This window comes from Sorex fumeus, unplaced genomic scaffold (genome assembly GCF_029834395.1).
Source record: "Sorex fumeus unplaced genomic scaffold, SorFum_2.1 ptg000240l, whole genome shotgun sequence".
In the NCBI taxonomy this organism is placed as follows: domain Eukaryota; kingdom Metazoa; phylum Chordata; class Mammalia; order Eulipotyphla; family Soricidae; genus Sorex; species Sorex fumeus.
This window is the reverse complement of record NW_026606297.1, coordinates 14,282,148-14,300,867: the sequence shown is the minus strand read 5'-3', so window position 1 is coordinate 14,300,867 and position 18,720 is coordinate 14,282,148. Positions and strand designations below refer to the sequence as shown.

The 18,720-nt window shown below is 46.6% G+C and overlaps 1 protein-coding gene across 1 annotated transcript in view; it reads left to right on the top strand.

Annotated features, from left to right (window-relative positions):
* The window catches only part of DROSHA (drosha ribonuclease III), a 129,085-nt gene that overhangs the window by 97,806 nt on the left and 12,559 nt on the right, over positions 1 to 18,720 (top strand). The window contains exons 28-31 of the mRNA XM_056108960.1: positions 1,953 to 2,110; positions 4,898 to 5,003; positions 15,920 to 16,061; positions 17,677 to 17,759. Coding sequence (XP_055964935.1) covers positions 1,953 to 2,110; positions 4,898 to 5,003; positions 15,920 to 16,061; positions 17,677 to 17,759 — 489 coding nt within the window. The remainder of the gene's footprint in view (positions 1 to 1,952; positions 2,111 to 4,897; positions 5,004 to 15,919; positions 16,062 to 17,676; positions 17,760 to 18,720) is intronic.

Here is an 18,720-nt window from a genome sequence, read left to right as displayed (position 1 = left end):
GGCCTGCAAATTAAAAAAAATATATATATACACACACACACACACACACACACACACACACACACACACATATATATATAATTGAGTAGCTTCATTGAAGATTTTTTTTTTTTGCTTTTTTTGGGGTCACGCTCGGTGATGCACAGGGGTCATTCCTGGCTCATGTACTCAGGAATTACTCCTGGAGGTGCTCCGGGGACCATATGGGATGCTGGGAATAGAACCCCGGTCAGCCGCATGCAAGTTAAATGCCCTTCCCGCTGTGCTGTCGCTCCAGCCCCTCATTGAAGATTTTGGAACTGATAATACTTCTACATGTGACATTCCTTTTCATAACTAGCGTTAAAATTCTTTGCTTTTATTTTGCTACTGCTTTGATTATATATATATGTATATATATGCATACATGTATTTTACATATAAATGTATAGATTTAGTAAGAGAATAATCGCTAGTGGCTAAACCTCTTGTGATAGACCTTGCAATTGTAAAAAGCATCAGTTCAGACTGCTTTAGAAATAAATACTTCCTTAATATGAAATTACCCAAAGTTGGTCAAAATGTTCTTATTGTCTTGGCAGTGCCAAGAATTTAACTCGGGGCTTTGCACATACAAATGCTCTACCACTGAACTACATCCTGGCCCGGAAATAATTCTCTTTTAATTGCCCTTTTGGTCTCAGCTGTGCCGGCTATTAATGGCTCGTTGTGACTTGGGCTTAACCTGTCAATACCTAACCCCTCCTGTGTTTGGCCCAGCTGCAGTGGGGCTCATTGCCAAAGTAAGTGGGTCTCTAGAAGATTCACATTGGTCAAGTTTCCTCCTTCCCTAAGGTTAGGTCCCAGAACACTAGCCTCTGTGGTCCCCTGGAATCTCAGTCCTTTCTCCAGACATCTCCAGACAATCCAGATATTCCTCCAGACATTATATATTATAAATATATAATATATGTATGTTGGCTGCGTGCAAGGCAAACGCCCTACCGCTGTGCTATCGCTCCAGCCCTAGGAGCACGCAGCCAACATGGCCGACCCGAGTTCGATTCCTCTGCCCCTCTCGGAGAGCCCGGCAAGCTACCGAGAGTATCTTCCCCGCACGACAGAGCCTGGCAAGCTCCCTGTGACGTATTCGATATGCCATACACAGTAACAACAAAGTCTCCAATGGAGACGTTACTGGGCCCGCTCGAGCAAATTGATGATCAACGGGAGGGCCTTTTTACTTTACTTAATATATGTATATATATGTATATATATATATATGTATATGCACTGTAGCACTGTCCTCCCGTTGTTCATCAATTTGCTCGAGCAGGCATCAGTAGCTGGTGTTGTTGTTACTGTTTTTGCCATATCGAATATATCATGGGTAGCTATATATAGCACTGTGCTATCCTCTCGTTGTTCATTGATTTGCTCGAACAGGCCCAGTAACATCTCCATTGTAAGACTTGTTACTGTGTTTGGTATATCGAATACGTCATGGGTAGCATGCCAGGCTTTGCCTCGCAGGTGAGATACTCGCAGTAGCTTGCTGGGCTCTCCGAGAAGGGTGGAGGAATCAAACTCGAGTTAGCCAGGTCAGCGGCGTGCAAGACAACGACCCTACCCACTGTGCTATATATTGCTAGATATATATATATAGCAATTTTTCTGCTAGCACTTTTTCTGCTGGCCTTTTCCTTGGAGACTTAGTCTAATATGTGAGATTTTGAACTTTCTGTGTACAGGACCTGGCCTTGAAATGTGATAAGAGATCGGAAAATATTATTTGAACCTTCTTTAAATATTAGACTTGTTTGCCATTCTAAGGGACTAGAAAGAAGCTTCTTGGTTGTATTGGCATTTCAGAAATTTCTGCCCATGGGAGAGGGAATTTTACAGAAACACTCAGCCTAGCAGGGTGACCCGAGACTGCGCCGGGTGTGTAATTTCTTTCTCTTTCCCCGTAGCTGCAGGAACCTAACACCGACCGACAGCTGATTGAGACCTCGCCAGTTCTCCAGAAGCTGACGGAGTTCGAAGAGGCCATCGGAGTCATTTTCACTCACGTGCGGCTTCTGGCCCGAGCATTCACGCTGAGAACTGTGGGCTTTAACCACCTGACTCTGTGAGTTATAGAAGGACATGAGGGCTGCCTGTGTGACCCCATAGCAGCGCTTGACAACAGGCCTCTCTCCCGGAATGGGGCTCTCACTCCTGTTTCTTGTGGATGGTGCATTGTGAGTTGGATGATAGTGGACCTGGGTGTGGACCCAGGGAACTTGCTCCCATGGGAATTTTTGGTCATCTTGACAAGTACCTTCTTTTTTTTTTTTCTTTTTGGTCATCTTGACAAGTACCTTCTTTTTTTTTTTCTTTTTGGGCCACACCCAGCAATGCTCAGGGGTAACTCCTGACTCTGCACTCAGGAATTACTCCTGGCTGGGCTGGAGGGACCAAATGGGATGCCGGGGATTGAACCCAGGTCAGCCGTGTGCAAGGCAAATGCTCTACTCGGTATACTATCACTCTGGCTCATAAACATCTTATTCTTTCATGAAGTTATTAAGAAAAGTGTGGAGGAATAAACTCTTACTCTGCCAAGGTATTTGAGGCAAAGCATCTCAGGTTTTACAGACCACGAGTGGTTCTCCAGTGCAGTACTTGACTCCGCCGTAGCAGCCTGAAGCCATGCAAGATAAAATAAGCACAAGTGAACATCTCTGCATCCCAGTGATGCTTTATTGACAAAGCCGGGCCCCAGGCTGAATCTGGCCCTTCACCCTCTGCTCTCTGTGGATGATTTAAAGATGAACTAGACAAAGAATTAGGATATTAACCAAAATGGTGTGGCAGAGTTTGCTGGGATTTTGTTTTTGTTGTTTTTTTTTTCCTCCCCTCCTCTGAGTCAGAAATCCTCACATCTCTTTAAAGATGAAAGATTCTAGTCATAGATATTGTTTTTTTTTTCAGTATTCTAAAACAAATTTCTCAATTTGAATAGCGAGGTATACATTTCAATAAAGAGATAATAAGCATTGGGCCTTTTCACTTTTTTTTTTTAACCCCAAAGCTCTTGTCTATACTTGTAATTTTCTAATTCTCAGTTTCTTACCAGGGATCAATTACCAGTCTTCATTTTATTTATTTCTATTTCTTTTTGAGGGGAGGAGCACAGCCAGCCTGCTTGGGAGTCATTCCAGGCAGTGCTTCTAGGGCCATCCACAGCACTGCGGGTGGACCCAGGGTCATCGCATGCAACTGCCAGCACCTTTAACCCTGGACTTTATTTTGGTAGTTGTTTAATTGATAGCTAGTATGCTTCTTTGAAACCTTTCCTCAGTCTGTACCATCTCAGATCTCTTCTCAGCGGAAGGTCCTTGGGGAATTATGTTTAATTTATACCTTTTAAGCTTTGTTTTGTTTGGGGGTACAGCTGGAGGTGCTTAGAGCTTGCTCTTGGTTCTGCACTCTGAGTTTACTCCTGGCCATGCTTGGGGGACCATGTGTGGTGCCAGGGATCAAATCAGGGTCCACTGCATGCAAGGCAAGCTCCTCACCCTCTATACATCTCCCACCCAACCAACTTTTATTTCCAGTGAGACCCACCCACAACTATTAGCTTTGAGGGCCCAGACAGTTCCAGGGGTTGAACTGAGGGCCTCACTCCTGCCAGGCCGAGCTTTACCTCTTTTTATTATTATTATTATTATTATTATTATTATTATTTTATTTTTATAAAGTAGTTTGTAATATTTGATTACACTTAATATTCGAACAGCAATCCCACCATCACTACACCTTCCCACCACCATAGTGTGGATGTTTCCATCCCGAACCCCAACCCCTACCTCAAAGCAGAACCGAAATAATTTATTTTGTGTTGTTTATTATGACTAAACCACAGAAATGCTCCAAAAACCTTAGAGGAGGATATGTGAAGATTATATTTCACTGTGGGGCCATTAAGCCCTTCTATAAGAGATTACTAATATGTTGTTAAGGGTTGAGCCTTGTGTGCTTATGTGTGTGTGTGTGTGTGTGTGTGTGTGTGTGTGTGTGTGTGTATCTGCAAAAATATACTTCCCTCTAAGCTTGGGTTGCCTTCTTCTTTAAACCCAATCCAATGTAGCACACTACTCTTGGAATATGAGTGGTGTAAGGTATGAGAGTCCAGGAATAGGTTTACTTTGTGGATGAGGGTTGGCCCGAGTGTGTGGAGAGTGGCCATGGGCATGGCTGCAGTTGAGTTCTGGATGTTTTCAGCCTCTGGGGTTGGGTCTTTTGGGGTGAGGGGGCCCTCATTACCCCTTCCAGGGTTGGTTGGACTTTACCTCTTGAACTATCTTCCCAGCCCCTAGTTTTGTTCTGATAAGCATTATGAACACATTGTGGTTTAAAATTGTATCTTTTGAAAACCTGGATTTTGTTGTTTTTTTTGTCTTTTGCTTTTTGGGTCACACCCGGCGATGCTCAGGGGTTACTCCTGGCTCATGCACTCAGGAATCACTCCTGGCGGTGCTCAGGGGACCATATGGGATGCTGGGAATCGAACCTGTATCTGCCATGTTGGCTGTGTGCAAGGCAAACACCCTACCTGCTGTGCTATCGCTCCAGCCCCAACCTGGATTTTGTTTTTAATGCTTAATGATCTTTCTCCATTTTTTTTGGGGGGGGGGCTTTTTTGGGTTACACCCAGTGATGCTCAGGGGTTACACCCAGTGGGTGATGCTCAGTCCTGGCTCCACACTCAGGGATCACTCCTGGTCTTGCTGAGAGGACCATATGGGATGCCGGGGATCAAATCTGGGTCAGCCGTGTGCAAGACAAATGCCCTCCCTGCTGTACTATTGCTGCAAGCCCTTTACTGATCTCTTTAAATTGATGCCTTTTTTTTTTTCTTTCCATCCCCCAGAGGCCACAATCAGAGGATGGAGTTCCTGGGTGACTCTATAATGCAGCTGGTGGCTACGGAATATTTGTTCATTCACTTCCCTGATCATCATGAAGGACACCTAACTGTGAGTTTGCACTCAACCATTTCTGGTAGTAAATTTGTTGTATCAGAAAGAACAGGAACTAGAAGAGTCCAACAGGTTTATGTAGCTGATGATTTAGTTCTTGGCCGAATGTCATTTGACTTTGTTCCTTTGAGCATGCCGAATGTTTATACAAAACAACATGCAGTAAGAACTCGTTGTGGACTTCTTCAGTTAATGATGGCCTGCTAGTGCCAGACACTGTGCTGGGGTTCACGAAGGGTGCAAATATTAGCTGGCACTCAATCCATCCAGAGCTTTAATCGTATTACAAGTACTAGATATATATTTGCATATGGTATGTACATACTTGCACATTATCAAAAGAGCAAGTAAGTATTATTATAGCTAAAGAGAAGGCTGAACAATGTTAACTATTATAAGGGAGGCATACGTACTTCTGTACTTGTGCATTTAGGGAAAGGTACGACTTTGTTTAGCTCTGGAGTTTCAGGTTGGCTGTAGGGATCTGATCATGTGTTTAAATGTGGATATTAAATATGGGTATTAAAATCAGGAATTGGTCTCTGGGAGGTGGGAGGGGGAAATTTCTCTCGAAGGCTGTTTCATACAACGGGACTACAAAAATGTACAGAAAAAAAATAGAGACTGAGAGAGGCTGTGGGAATTCTGGAAGCCTTGGTGGAGAAGAGATGAGGTTAGATTTATAAACAACATGAGGTGGTTCCCATCTCTCTCGCTTTGGTTTCATTTTATAAAACTTTACTGAGCTCTTTTTATTTGCTGCATACTGATTTTACTGGATGAAACTGATAAGTATTACTAGAACCATAAACAAAACATCTCCATGATGACCTTGCAAGGCGCAGAGAGTAAACTTTGAAGAGACCCTCTAGGATTTGGCATTGAGAATGCAGCTGCTCTATGAGCAGAGCAGAGTGGCAGGACAGCAGAAGATGCTTTGTTTGTGCAGACAGATGTCATCTTTGGGAAAGCCATTAGTCTCAGAACTCAATGACTGCTGGAATGTTTTGCTTTGAATAGAATTGGACCCTGTCCCAGCAGCAGTGAACCCTGGAAATAGTTTATGTATGGCACAAATACTGGAGGTCTGGTGATGGGACCATGCTTAGATGTAATTTTTATTTTTTTAAATTTATTTATTTTTGCTCTTTGGGTCACACCCGGCGAGGCACAGGGGTTACTCCTGGCTCAAGCACTCAGGAATTACTCCTGGCGGTGCTTGAGGGGACCATATGGGATGCTGTAAATCAGACTCCGGTCAGCCGCGTGCAAGGCAAACGCCCTACCCGCTGTGCTATCTCTCCAGCCCCTTTGATGTAATTTTTCAGCAGATTTTGTAAACCTAATGAAGTACAGTGTCTATATTCACTTAGTGAATTTTTATTGTCTCCAACTGTGTTCCACTTACCATCATATGCACCAGGAAATTTGCAGGCCTTTTGTTTTAAATTTAATATTAAATTGGTAGTTTGCCATTTAAAGCTTACTTTAAATGGATGAACAGGAAAGTGATTTCTTCTGGAAATACGCTAAGTTCTTAAGAACATAAGGACATTTACCAGAAATCAAATAGTTTCTGATATTGTGCCCTTCCTACCTCTGGGAAACAAACAGCTCACTCAATATCTTGCACTAAGGAAGACACTTAATAATCGTCAGGGCATCTGGTTGACCCGAGATATGGGCAAACCAAATGGGATGGATTGACATAGAAATTCATCTTCCAGCTATATAGAGGCTGCTGTTGAAATGCAACTTAAATGCATAGATTTATCTCAGCATTTCTACAAAATTAATTGTGAGCTCTAGGAATTTGTGGTGGTGGGTTGTCTAGAGTCAGCAGAGTTTCTGCTTCTCATCCTGGTCGCTATATATTCACCTCCAGCTTTAAATGGATAAACAGGAAAGTGATCTCTTCTGGAAATACGCAAAGTTCTTAAGAACATAAAGGCATTTACCAGAAATAAAATAGTTTCACCCCCAACTTCAGATCACTACTGGAACCATCTGGGCAATGCTTGGGGTGCATTTTCTGGGTGTTTGGTGTTTTTTTTTTGTTTTGTTCTTGCTTCAAGAAGGTAGTTTTCTAGGGGGGTGCTGAATGTTTTGTTTCTGTAAAAGGGGTGATAGACCAGGTAAGTGTGGGAACCTCTAACCCAGCTAAAGGTCAAACCAGGACTAGATTAGTGACCCTGTTTTTGTTCGTCCCAGAATCTATTGGGTGCTACAACTTCAGCTTTAGCCTCTGTGTGTTTATCCACCTCGTTCTCTTAGGGACTCTGTGGAGTAGTTTGTTATCACGTCAGAAAATTACAGGATCATGGGTTTTAGTTTTACTTTTGTTTGGGCGCCACACCCAGGACTGCTCAGCAGTTATTCCTGGCTCTGTGCTCAGGGTTCACTTTTGGAAGGGTGTCAGAGACCGTCATCTGTGGCTCTGGGGATCAAACTGAGATCAGCCAAATGCAAAGCAAGTGCTCTGTCCACCATACTTTCTCTCTCCTGCCCCTATGATGGTTCCATTCCCAGGTAGAAATTAATGGAACCGGTGAGGGCAGGGAAGCGGGCCCAAAAAACTTGAGCACATCCTAGCGTGCCCACGCTAACCCACTCCAGCCCTGGAACTGTGTGGCCTTTCCATGCACTGCTGGGTGTAGCCCTGGTGACCCCAGCACTACTGGCAAGACCCCTTTGCCTCCCAAGCCCCAAAGATAACTCAAAACAAAGTGGAACCATTAGCTCTTCTGGCAAAGCAAACATCTGGCATCCGTAAGATCCTTATTTTAGTTAATTTTGCCATGCCAGGCATTTGTTCACCCAGGCCTCTCACGCAAGCTGTGTGCTGTACCACTCAGCCATGTTCCTGGCCCCAAACACAGGTTTTGAAAGATATCAACTGTCTTCGGCTTCCACATGGTTGCCATGCCCGAAACCTGGTCTCTCATTGGCTTCAATCCCATGGTTTTCACTCCCTCCCTCCTCCCACCACCCCCCCCCCCCACACACACACACACATACACACCTTCTTTTGGTGTGTGGGCCACATATGACTCTGTGATCATAGAGACCCTGGGCTGGTGCTTGGGGGACCATATGCGGTGCTGGGATTCAAACCATTGTTGCAGTCACAGCCGCATGTTAGGCCTTTACCTCTGTACTGTCTTTCCCGTTTCCTACTCTTTTTTTTTTGGGTGGGGGGGTTCCCGGCAATAAGCTCAGGGCTAATTCCTGACTCTGCACTCAGAAATCACTTCTGGAAGGGCTTGCAGTGCTGGGGATTGAACCCAGGTCAGCCACATGCAAGGCAGCGCCCTCCCTACTATATTGTCTCTCTGGCCTCTGGCTGTTCCTCTTTACCCTCCTGTGCAGGAACATCCTGTTCTTTCCAAGTGACAGATATCCCACTGTTAGAAAGCATACCCTAGTAGTTGTAACCTACGGCATGCATGAGTTTTCTCCTCCATATCTCTCTTGGGGGTGGTGGATTGGGTCACACCCCACAGTGCTCAGGACTTACTCCCAGCTCTGTGCTTAGGGTTATTCCTGGCGGTGCTTAGGGGACCATGTGCTGGGGATCAAACTGGGATGGGCCACTTGCACCCAAGTGCCTAAGCCTTGTACTATCTCTCCAGCCCCTTCTTGGCCACTTTCTTTTCTTGTAACCCTTATTACTCAGCTGATGATCCCCCACTGATGCCATGCCGGCTGCCCAATAGCGGCATGAACCAACGAGACGGACCTGCAGGAATGTGGGGCTGTTCCTTAGAGGAATGATGGAGGATAATGGGAAAGCAAAGAGTCCAGGCAAGAGGTGTGTCCCTGTTCTCCCTCCAAACAGCTCCAGTCACCAACCGTGCTGACGGATGCAGCAACTTGCCGACAGACAGGATCTCGTTGCAGAGAGCCTGGCCAGGGATTTCTCTGTCACTGGTGTAATCTGGGTCTTTGTCGCTGGCCTGCCTCCTGCCTGTTGGCATTTGTACACCTTTGCTTTAGTTATCAAGGGAAATGGAGACCATCTGGCTGCCGCTCGTAGTAAGAGAGACCGGCGTGGCCCGTAGCTGTCACTCCTGATAATCTGCTTCTCCCTGTGCTCGGAGGCCTCCGACGGTGTCTCCATCACCCCCTTCACTCTTGGGGCCCTCTCCGGTAGCTCCTCTCCACATGCCACAGCCCAAGGCTCCTCTTTAGAGTCGAGAGTGAATGAAGAAATGGAACGCATGCCAATATGTGTCTTGGTTGTAAACCAATCAGCTTTTTTCTATTTAAAAATAAGTCCAAACTCTTTTTTTTTTTTTAAATTTTTTATCTTTTCAAAGACTGCTCAGCTGAGATCAGAGCAAATATCGGGAGTTCTCCCAGTCAGCCTCTGGCATGGGTGAGACCCTGCTTCTTGGCCCTCAGCCTTGCAGTGGGGACTTGGGGCTTTCTCCTCAGATTGCTTTACTTTCTTTCCCCTGGTGATTTGTCTTGCTTAGAGTGTTTTTTTTCTTTTTTTAATTTTATTGGATCACTATGAGATACAGTCACAAAGCTTTCACGTTTGAGTTTCAGTCATACAATGATTGAACACTCATCCCTCCACCAATGCACATTTTCCACCACCAATATTCTCAGTATCCCCCCAATCCTCATCCCAACTCTCCTCCTGTCTCTATGGCAGACAATTTGTCCCAGACTCACTCTACTTTTGGACATTATGGTTTGCAGTACAGATACTGAGAGGCTATCACATTTGGTCCTTTATCTAATTTCAGCACACATCTCCCATCCCGAACGATTCCTCCAACCATCATTGACTTAGTGATTCCTTCTCTATTCCAGCTGCCTTCTCCCGCAGCTCATGAGGGAGGCTTCCAACTATGGAGCAATATTCCTGGTCCTTTTCTCTACTGTCCTTGGGTGTCAGTCTCATTATGTTATTTTATATTCTACAAATGAGTGCAGTCCTTCTATGTCTGCCCCTCTCTTTCTGACTCATTTCACTTAGCATGATACTCTCCATGACCATCCACTTATAAGCAAATTATCTAGAGTGTTTTTTGTATTTTTTTTTTTTAAATGGTGTTAAGGACAGTGTAGCATCTGGTAAAATGGAAAGCTCTGAAAATAGAGAGTGAGTGGACAGGTATCCAGAGTATTTTGCTTTGATCATCCAAAGTCTTAGAACTTTCTCAAACAGTTTCTCTGTAATCAAGCGCAAATGCTCTTACCCAGCGGTGCTGCTGTGGGGAGTGCCAATAGCTGGCATTTCTGGCCTGTGGATCTCATGCCTGCTTTGGGACTGGGAAACTGCACCGATTCCCCTGCAGCCCTGAGATACGTCTTACTCTCTCCCGCTTACACTTGAGGACTCGGAGCCTCCATGAGATGTGATCGCTTCCCTAGGCCTCCCCGAGCCAGGAACTGGTGGGCCCTGGTCTCTGCCCAGGCAGCAAAGCCTTTTTGCCACTACATTTGACATACAGTGGGGTTTGCAAAACAGTCTAATAACCATCTCATGCACAATTGGGTGTTCAATGTTCGCGTTCAAGATTTTCCACCAGAAAACAAGAAGCAGATATTTTCTCTTTGCAAATAGACATTTGTAACCATCAACATCTGTAGACCTCTTGTTTTGCCCCCATTTAAAGCCGTCCCCCACAAATGATGTTTTTTTCTTTTCTTTCCCCTTTCACAAATGTTATTTATTTATTTATATGCTTTTAGGATCATACCCATCGATGCTCGGGAGTTACTCCTTTCTCTGCACTCGGAAATTATTCCTGGCAATGCTCAGGGAACCATGTGGGGTGCCGGGAATCAGACCTGCATGCAAGGCAAATGCCCTACCTGCTATACTATGACTCAAATGTTTCTTTTTTAATGTAAACAATTTGTTTTGGTTCTTTTGAGTCACACTGGGCTGTGCTCAGGACTTCCTCCTGGTTCTGTGCTCAGGGATCAGACCTGTCCAGGCTTGGGGGACCCTTGGCGAAGGAGCTGGAGACGGAGCCAGGGTGAGTCTTACGCACGGCGGGCACCTTGACCCCGGCACTCTCTCACTGGTTCCCAGAGGGGCTTTATAAACATCAAAATGACCACGCCTCTGTTCTCAAGCAATTCCTCTCAGGGTTCGCCTGCCCCCACAGGTGTTAGATCCAGGTCTGGGGCTGCTGTCCTGGAAACGCGTGGCTCAGAGTGCTGGAGGTGAGGGCTGGGGACAGGGGCAGGCTTCTTCCGCTTGAGAAGAACTACAGACCTCAGGAGAGGTGGTTGGGCACCCTCCCGACCTGACCCCCTCTAAGAACCCACCTCCTGAGGTAGGAGTTAGGAGTTTCAGTGTAGGAACCTGGGGTACAGGATGGCCTTCGGGAGCTCCACTCCTTCCCACCAGAGAGTTATTCTTGTTCTGTTCATCAGAATCTCCCAGCTTGAGGTTTGCCAACAAGCGTGTTCCCACCATGCGTTCCCAAACTCCGAACTCCTGGGACCAGAGCAATAGTATAGTACAGCAGGTGGGATATTTGTCTTGCACGTGGCTGACCCAGGTTCAATCCCTGGCATCCCAGATTGGGTCCCCCCCCCCCACACACACACACACACACCACCAGGAGTAACCTGAACATAGCCAGGTATGACCTAAAGAGCCAAAAACCAAAAAAACTGAATTCCTGGCATGTTGGGAGAGGTCTGAGCACCAACATCTCAGGGGCACCCCGAGATTCTGATAGAGTCTGATGGAACATGCAAATCAGCAGACCTTGGGATGTCTCCCTCCCTTCCCCATGTGCCTCCCCCCCCTCCCACCTCAGGCAGAGACAAGCAGGGCAGTTCTCAGTGCCCCCACAGCCACAGTGCCAGGGCAATACCTCTGGAGGAAGTTAGGGCCAAGGTGAGCAGTGGGCCATGGGTGAACTTGGCCCCCATGGCTTCAATGTGGCACCTCTGGGGTAACATCCCTGTGGTCACACCCAGATCTCATTCCTGGGCAAAGGTCACACTTCACACCGAAGTCAATCCCTGCAAAGGCCAAGGATGGAGGCTGCCCCTCACATGGAGAACCAAGTGACCATGGAGCGCTCCCCATGGTGTGTATAGACCTCAGCGTCTTCCTCCACCTGTCTTCTCTTGGGCATGTAGGTAAACATACATGGTGGCATACGAGACAGCCACCAAGAGAGACGAAACCATGGCAAATTGGGTGGAACTCGAGGGTGTCCTGGAAAGCCAGGTGTGGCGGGGGGGAAGGACAGAGAACGGATGCTCTCGCTCAGTGGCAGAATGGAAGGTAGCAGCACCAGGGAATGGTGGGTACCAAGTGTGGGCAGACCCTCAACCCTGGCTTACAGAACCAAGAATGCCAATGATGGGGGTGAGTGGTGATGACACGGGACCATTGAGCAGGGGGACCTCAGACACTTTGGTGGTGTGGAGGTAAAGTAACTGTGGCTCCCCGAAACCATCAGAGCCCACACTATGTTTAACAAGCATCCCAGATTAGCAGCATGATTTGAGTTTGCTCAAGCGGCAGAATGTGTGTGTGTGGGGGGGGGGGGGGGGGGGCTGTGGAGGGGACCTGGGGACATTGGCAGAGGGACGCTGACACTGGTGGTGGGTGTGATGTTGGCGCATTATCTGCTTGGAACTGTTATTAACTACTCAAATTGCAACACCTCGATTTTTGTTGTAATTTTTTTTTTTAAGGAGGAGAATAAGGTCTTAGCTCTTTTCAACCCATCTGCTAAATTTGAACCAACTCTCAAAAAACACATGCGATTTATGCCTTCCTTCCCGCTCTGAGTTCTGGCCGACACATCAAAGATCTCACTTCCTGCCGGGTACCGTGCTGCCTTCTGACACATTTCAGGATGTGTATATCTGAAACGGGAGGGATGCTCCATGGCCAGCCTTTCCCCTTCTGCTGCCCCACCACGCAACACCCCAGAGGCACCCGTGGCCACTCACTGGCCATGGTACCTTGAGAAGGTGTGCGCTCCTGCGCGCAGGAGGGCTTGTGTCCACTGAGGCACGAATACCGCATAGCAGCCGCCCAAATCAGTGTCTTAATTTACCAGTAAAGTATTTATAGACAGCCCGACTTGCTCAGCAGAGACAGGTCCTCAAAATAGTCCCTTCCTTCCATCGCTCCTGCCCTCTCCTCTGAGGACACCCCCCCACCCCCCGCCCCCTGCCCTGGACATCCAACTCCCTCCCAACTCTCCCCTCCACCTTAATTATTCTGTAACCACAAGCTACTAGGCTGTGGGGCTCTTGTATGCGTGTTATATGCTGGCCGGTTGAATTCTGCATTTCTCCGTGGATGTTAATCTTAATGAAGCACTTACTACATTAAAGAAAAGATGGAGATTCCAGGAGGGCGGGAGGAAGGAAGGGAGCCGAGGCAGGCAAGGACCGGTGGCCTGTAACTCAGCAGCAGGCAGCGGCTTATGAAGATCAAGTTGCGTTTCTGCTTCATGAATCATTGTCAGACAAATTAAGAACATATTGTTTCTTATTTATCTATTGTCAAGGATGCAATCTCAGGCGTTGAGAGTAAATCTTGATTTTCATAAGCTCACTTGACACTGTGGAGCCACAGAGCATAAAACTTGCATCTAATAAACAAAGTGCAGTGGGGCACGGCGGGGGTTCCTGCACTAGCCCTACACCCAGCTGCGGTCCTGCCCCCAGTCCTGAGCTCAGGATTATTCCCTGGCAGGAAGGAATTGTGGGAATAGATGAAGAATGCATGTGATTTTAAGAGAAGTGCTAGTTTTAATTTTGTAATTCTCCCAGATCTTACTTGGTGAAGGTAATGGCTTTCATTTTGGGGTGTTTTGGGTTGGTTTATTTGGGTATTTTGTTTGTTTGTTTTTGTGTTTCGCCACATCTGTTGGTGATCAGGACCTCTTCTTGGCTCTTCACTCAGGGATCACACTACCTGAGTGATCGGTAGACCGTATGTGGTGCCAGGAATCAAATTTGAGTCATCTGTGTGCAATACAAATGCCCTGCCCACTGTCCTTTCTCTCTTCACTCCTCCCTCTTTGTGTTCAGTTGAAGTCCTGGGTTTTTAGTTTTTGGTTTTTTAATTTTTTTCATCGACTTGCTCGAGCGGGCCCAGTAACGTCTCCATCGGAGACTTTGTTGTTACTGTGTTTGGCATACCGAATACGTCATGGGGAGCTTGCCAGGCTCTGCCGTGCGGGCGAGATACTCTCGGTAGCTTGCCAGGCTCTCCGAGAGGGGCGGAGGAATCGAACTCGGGTCGGCCATGTTGGCTGCGTGCAAGGCAAACGCCCTACCGCTGTGCTATCGCTCCAGCCCTAGGAGCACGCAGCCAACATGGCCGACCCGAGTTCGATTCCTCCGCCCCTCTCGGAGAGCCCGGCAAGCTACCGAGAGTATCTCGCCCACATGGCAGAGCCTGGCAAGCCACCCATGATGTATTCGATATGCCAAACACAGTAACAACAAAGTCTCCAATGGAGACGTTACTGGGCCCGCTCGAGCAAATCGATGATCAACGGGAGGGCCTTTACTTTACTTTTAATTTTTTTCAGTTCTTGGGTCATACCTGGTGATGCTCAGGAGTCACTCCTGGCTCTGCACTTAGGAATTATGGAAGTCCTGAGTCTGTACCTCCTGGTCTCCCTCCTTCCCTTCCTTTCCCTTAGGCAAGATGAGTCTGGTTAATTCTTAAGACTTCCCTGTCTTATGAGTGCCCAGACAACAGATTCGTGTACATAACTTTCACACACGTTTATTATTAATATGTGGATGGTCCTTGAAGGGCTCTGAGCTAACTGAAATTGCTAGGAGAGAAAAAAATTTTTTGATTCCTCAAGTTGAAATATGAAAAAAAATCGCATTCTACTTTGATTAAAGATAAAGCATCTCTGTTTTGAAAGGCTGACTCATGATGCATAAATCTTAAAAAAAAGGATGACAGAAAGTTAAAAATAAAGATTTTAAAGGGTATTAAAGCTACCCCAAATCCTAATTTGGATGAAAATTAGCATCACTACTGTGAAGTTTAAAAGTTACCTCAGAATTTAGGAAAAATCCTCCTTTAAAACTTATGAACCAGCTTGCTGGGGGTTCAAGTGGATTGCAAAAGGCACACAGGGAACTTATTTAGGGTGATGAAAATACCATAAAGGTCGTTCAGTCTCGTCTGTTTTAAAACAGATGCATTTATCGTGTGTGCATTCTACTTCATGGAGTTGGTTTCGGGGTGGGAGCGAGAGGTGGAGGGGTTCCAGCTGACTCTGATGGAGGGTGGTTGGTACTTGCTGGGTGGGAAGGTCTGGTTTGGTCACATATATGTAAAGAACGTGGAGCCTGTACTCCTAAAATATAAACCAGTGTTGTGAACCAGAGTTCCCTCCGCTAGAAAAACAAAACAAAACAAAACAAAACAAAACACTCTAAGAGAGCTGTGAATGCTCCACCAGAGTTGCATAAAACTTAAGAGAAGCTCTGACCTTGAACTGTAGTCCAAGGTCAAGACTTCCCCCCAACACTGCTTGTCAGCCACTCAGTAGTCAACGTGCCCAAGATGGGGAGCACAGTCAGCTAGTGTGGAGAAACTGATGCATTCGGGATGTTGGTACTGCTGGGGGTCAGCATTGGCGGGAGGACACAGTGCTCCTGTACTTGCCTGCCCTGCGGTTCTGGTCAGTGCCAGCATCTTGGGCAAGGCAACAGGCCTGGGACTCAGAGGGATTCCAAAAGCACAGTAGGTGTTTTTTTTGTTGTTTGTTTGGTTTTTTAGTCGTTGTTTTTTTGAGTTTGGGGACCACAACCAAGGTGTGCTCAGGGCTGCCTCCTGGCTCTGCACTCAGGGGTCATTCCGGATGATGCTTGGGAATCAAGCCATCGGTCGGCCCTGCAGTCTAACTTAGCCTCCCTCGGTCCCTTGTGTGCAGTTGCTTCGGAGCTCCCTGGTGAACAACAGGACGCAGGCCAAAGTGGCGGAGGAGCTGGGCATGCAGGAGTATGCCATCACCAACGACAAGACCAAGAGGCCCGTGGCACTGCGGACCAAGACCTTGGCGGACCTCTTGGAATGTGAGTCCTGCTGCCGGAAGCTTCCAAGTGGACATCAAGACCCCTGTGGGTCCTTCTTTTCTAACGCTCAGACAGAATATGTTCGGGTTAAAGCAACCTCTTTTCTTTTTCTTTTTTTCTTGTTTTTGTTTTTGCCACACCTGTTGCATGCATCAGCTCGGGGCCTTCTCCTGGCTCTGTGCTCAGGGATGATTCCTGGTGGTGCTTGGGGAACCAAAAGTAGTAACCAGTGATCAAACTCGGGTCAGCCCCATGGAGCCTCTTTTCAACTTGAATCTTTATTTCAGCCTTTCACCCATTTGTTTGAAACATCATTTGGAATTAAGACGTAAACAATGAGGGGCCCAAGTAGTAGTACAGCGGGTAAGGTATTTGCCTTGGGTTTGGCTGACCCAGATTCAATATCTCTGGCATCCCATATGGTCCCTGGACACCCTCCCTCCTCCCCCCCTCCCCCCCCCATCCCCAAGATCTCTGGGATTGATCCATGAGCTCAGAACCAGGAGTAAACTCCCAAGCACCACCGGGTATGCCCCCCCCCCCCCCCAACAAAAACAAAAAGACCTAAGCAGCAAGTCTTTACTTCATTCTGTGTTCCTGGGGTCACTACCTCACCCCACTCCAGTCTGCACCCCTCCATCCTACATCTAGAGTGTGAAAATTGGTGATGGCAAATCAGAGCCTATTTGAGACAGAAACGGGCAGTTTCCTTGGGCTCTGCTCCTCCCAATGCCCATATTTAGGAGAGCCAGCATCTATAAGGGTCTGTGCTATATTTCACCAACAGAAATGGGGCAATTTATAGATTCCATCTGCTCAAAGAGAAAGAAAACCTTAATGGTGGGTTCTAAGTAAGCAGGACAATGTATTTGTTCGGCCACCCAGCGGCCTATCTAGGAGGGGCGCAGAGGGAATAGAGGTGATTTCTTCACCACATGCTCACTATTGGTTGTTGTTTCAAATAAACTCTGATTACTATGAACAGAGAGTGTCTTTTGCAAGTAGTGAGAAGGTCTCAAAGTACTACATGTTAGTCTTTCATAGCTAACTCTGTGATCATATGTTCATGATTTTCTTGTTTCTGAGATCCCTTCGGAGTAAGCAGAACTTGCAGGGGGACCTGGCCCTTTTTGTGTGCAGGAGTTCCATGACCTCATCATATGTGGAAGCTCTCGCTCAGCCACTGAGCTGCCTCCTAGCCTGGGAATTTGCTGTTGACTGTTTGGGCTATTTTCACTAGGGACGTAGCTCAGCGATAGAGCATTTGCCTTGTTTATGTGAGGTTGGGGGTTGTGTCCTTGGAAATGAAGAAAAATAAAATGTGTCCAATATTTTTGACAGTTGGGATTGGGCTGTACGTGGCAGTGCTGAGGGTCCACTCTTAACTTTGCAGCCCAGAATTAGATCCACTCTAATCAAAACCCCAAACGTTAATACTGTTGTCACCAGGCTGTCTCAACTGTAATACAAATAAAGATGAGATGATCATGGCACAGGAAGAAGGAAGGGCCAGAAGTTGAAACCCTTGTTAAACCATGGGGTCCAGTTTTGCCTTCTGGTCAGCGTCATCAGGGCAGCGAGGGACTGTCCTCTCACGTGTTCTCTCTTCCTTCAGCGTTTATCGCCGCCCTCTACATCGATAAGGACTTGGAGTATGTTCACACTTTCATGAACGTTTGTTTCTTTCCGCGATTAAAAGTAAGTGCCTGTTTAATGGGAAGGTGTGTGTGTGTGTGTGTGTGTGTGTGTGTGTGTGTGTGTGTGTGTTTAAATTAATTCATCATGAGGTACAGTAACAAAAATTTCTTGTTTGAACTTCAATCATATGGTCATCAAACACCCATCCCTTCATCAGTGCATGTTTTTCCACCACCAAAATCCCCAGTATTCCCTCACCCCACCTCCATTCTACACCTCTCCCTGCCTGTGTGGCAGACAATTTGCAAAATACTCTTTCTCTACTTTAGTTACCTTCGATATTTTGAGACCAGTCCTGCCACCCCTCATATCTGCCGAAAATGCAATGCTAGATAATGTTTTTTATTGCTTGTTGTCTATACAATATAATGTCTTTAGGAATTTGTAAAAAACTATGCATGCTGAAGGTTGTGTGTTCGAGGGCTCTCTGGACGGCTCTATCTCACCATCTGCATTCGATGCTCTTGTGTGGCCTGGATAGGGACAGCTGTTGGCCAAGGGCAGATGAAGGAAGAAAGGAAAGCCAGGCTGGTTGGTCTTAGTTGCAGTTTTTTTCCAATCCTCTCTTCATTCACTCATGTCTCTTCCCTGCCTCTCTCTCTCCAACCTCCTTAACTCTCCATGATGACACCCCCCCCAGTCAAGTAGCTAAATCAACATAAGAAAGCCCTTCCTGAGAACCCACCAAGTTCAAGGGGAACACCACCTAAAAGGTATTCCAAAGCCCTTCCTGACTGCCCAAAGGCAAAATACCTCCTAAGGTGTTTTTCTCCATTCCTACTAGTTATTTTTGTATGGACACAGTAAGAGATAACATTGAGACTTGTAGGGCAGCTCTCCTGGGAACATCTTGCCACAGACTCAGACTACAGTGCTTAGGACAGATTAATCTTTCCTAATACTAGCAGGGTCCAAATCTAGTTATTACTTTTTGGATCATGACAGCATTTTTCCATGACCA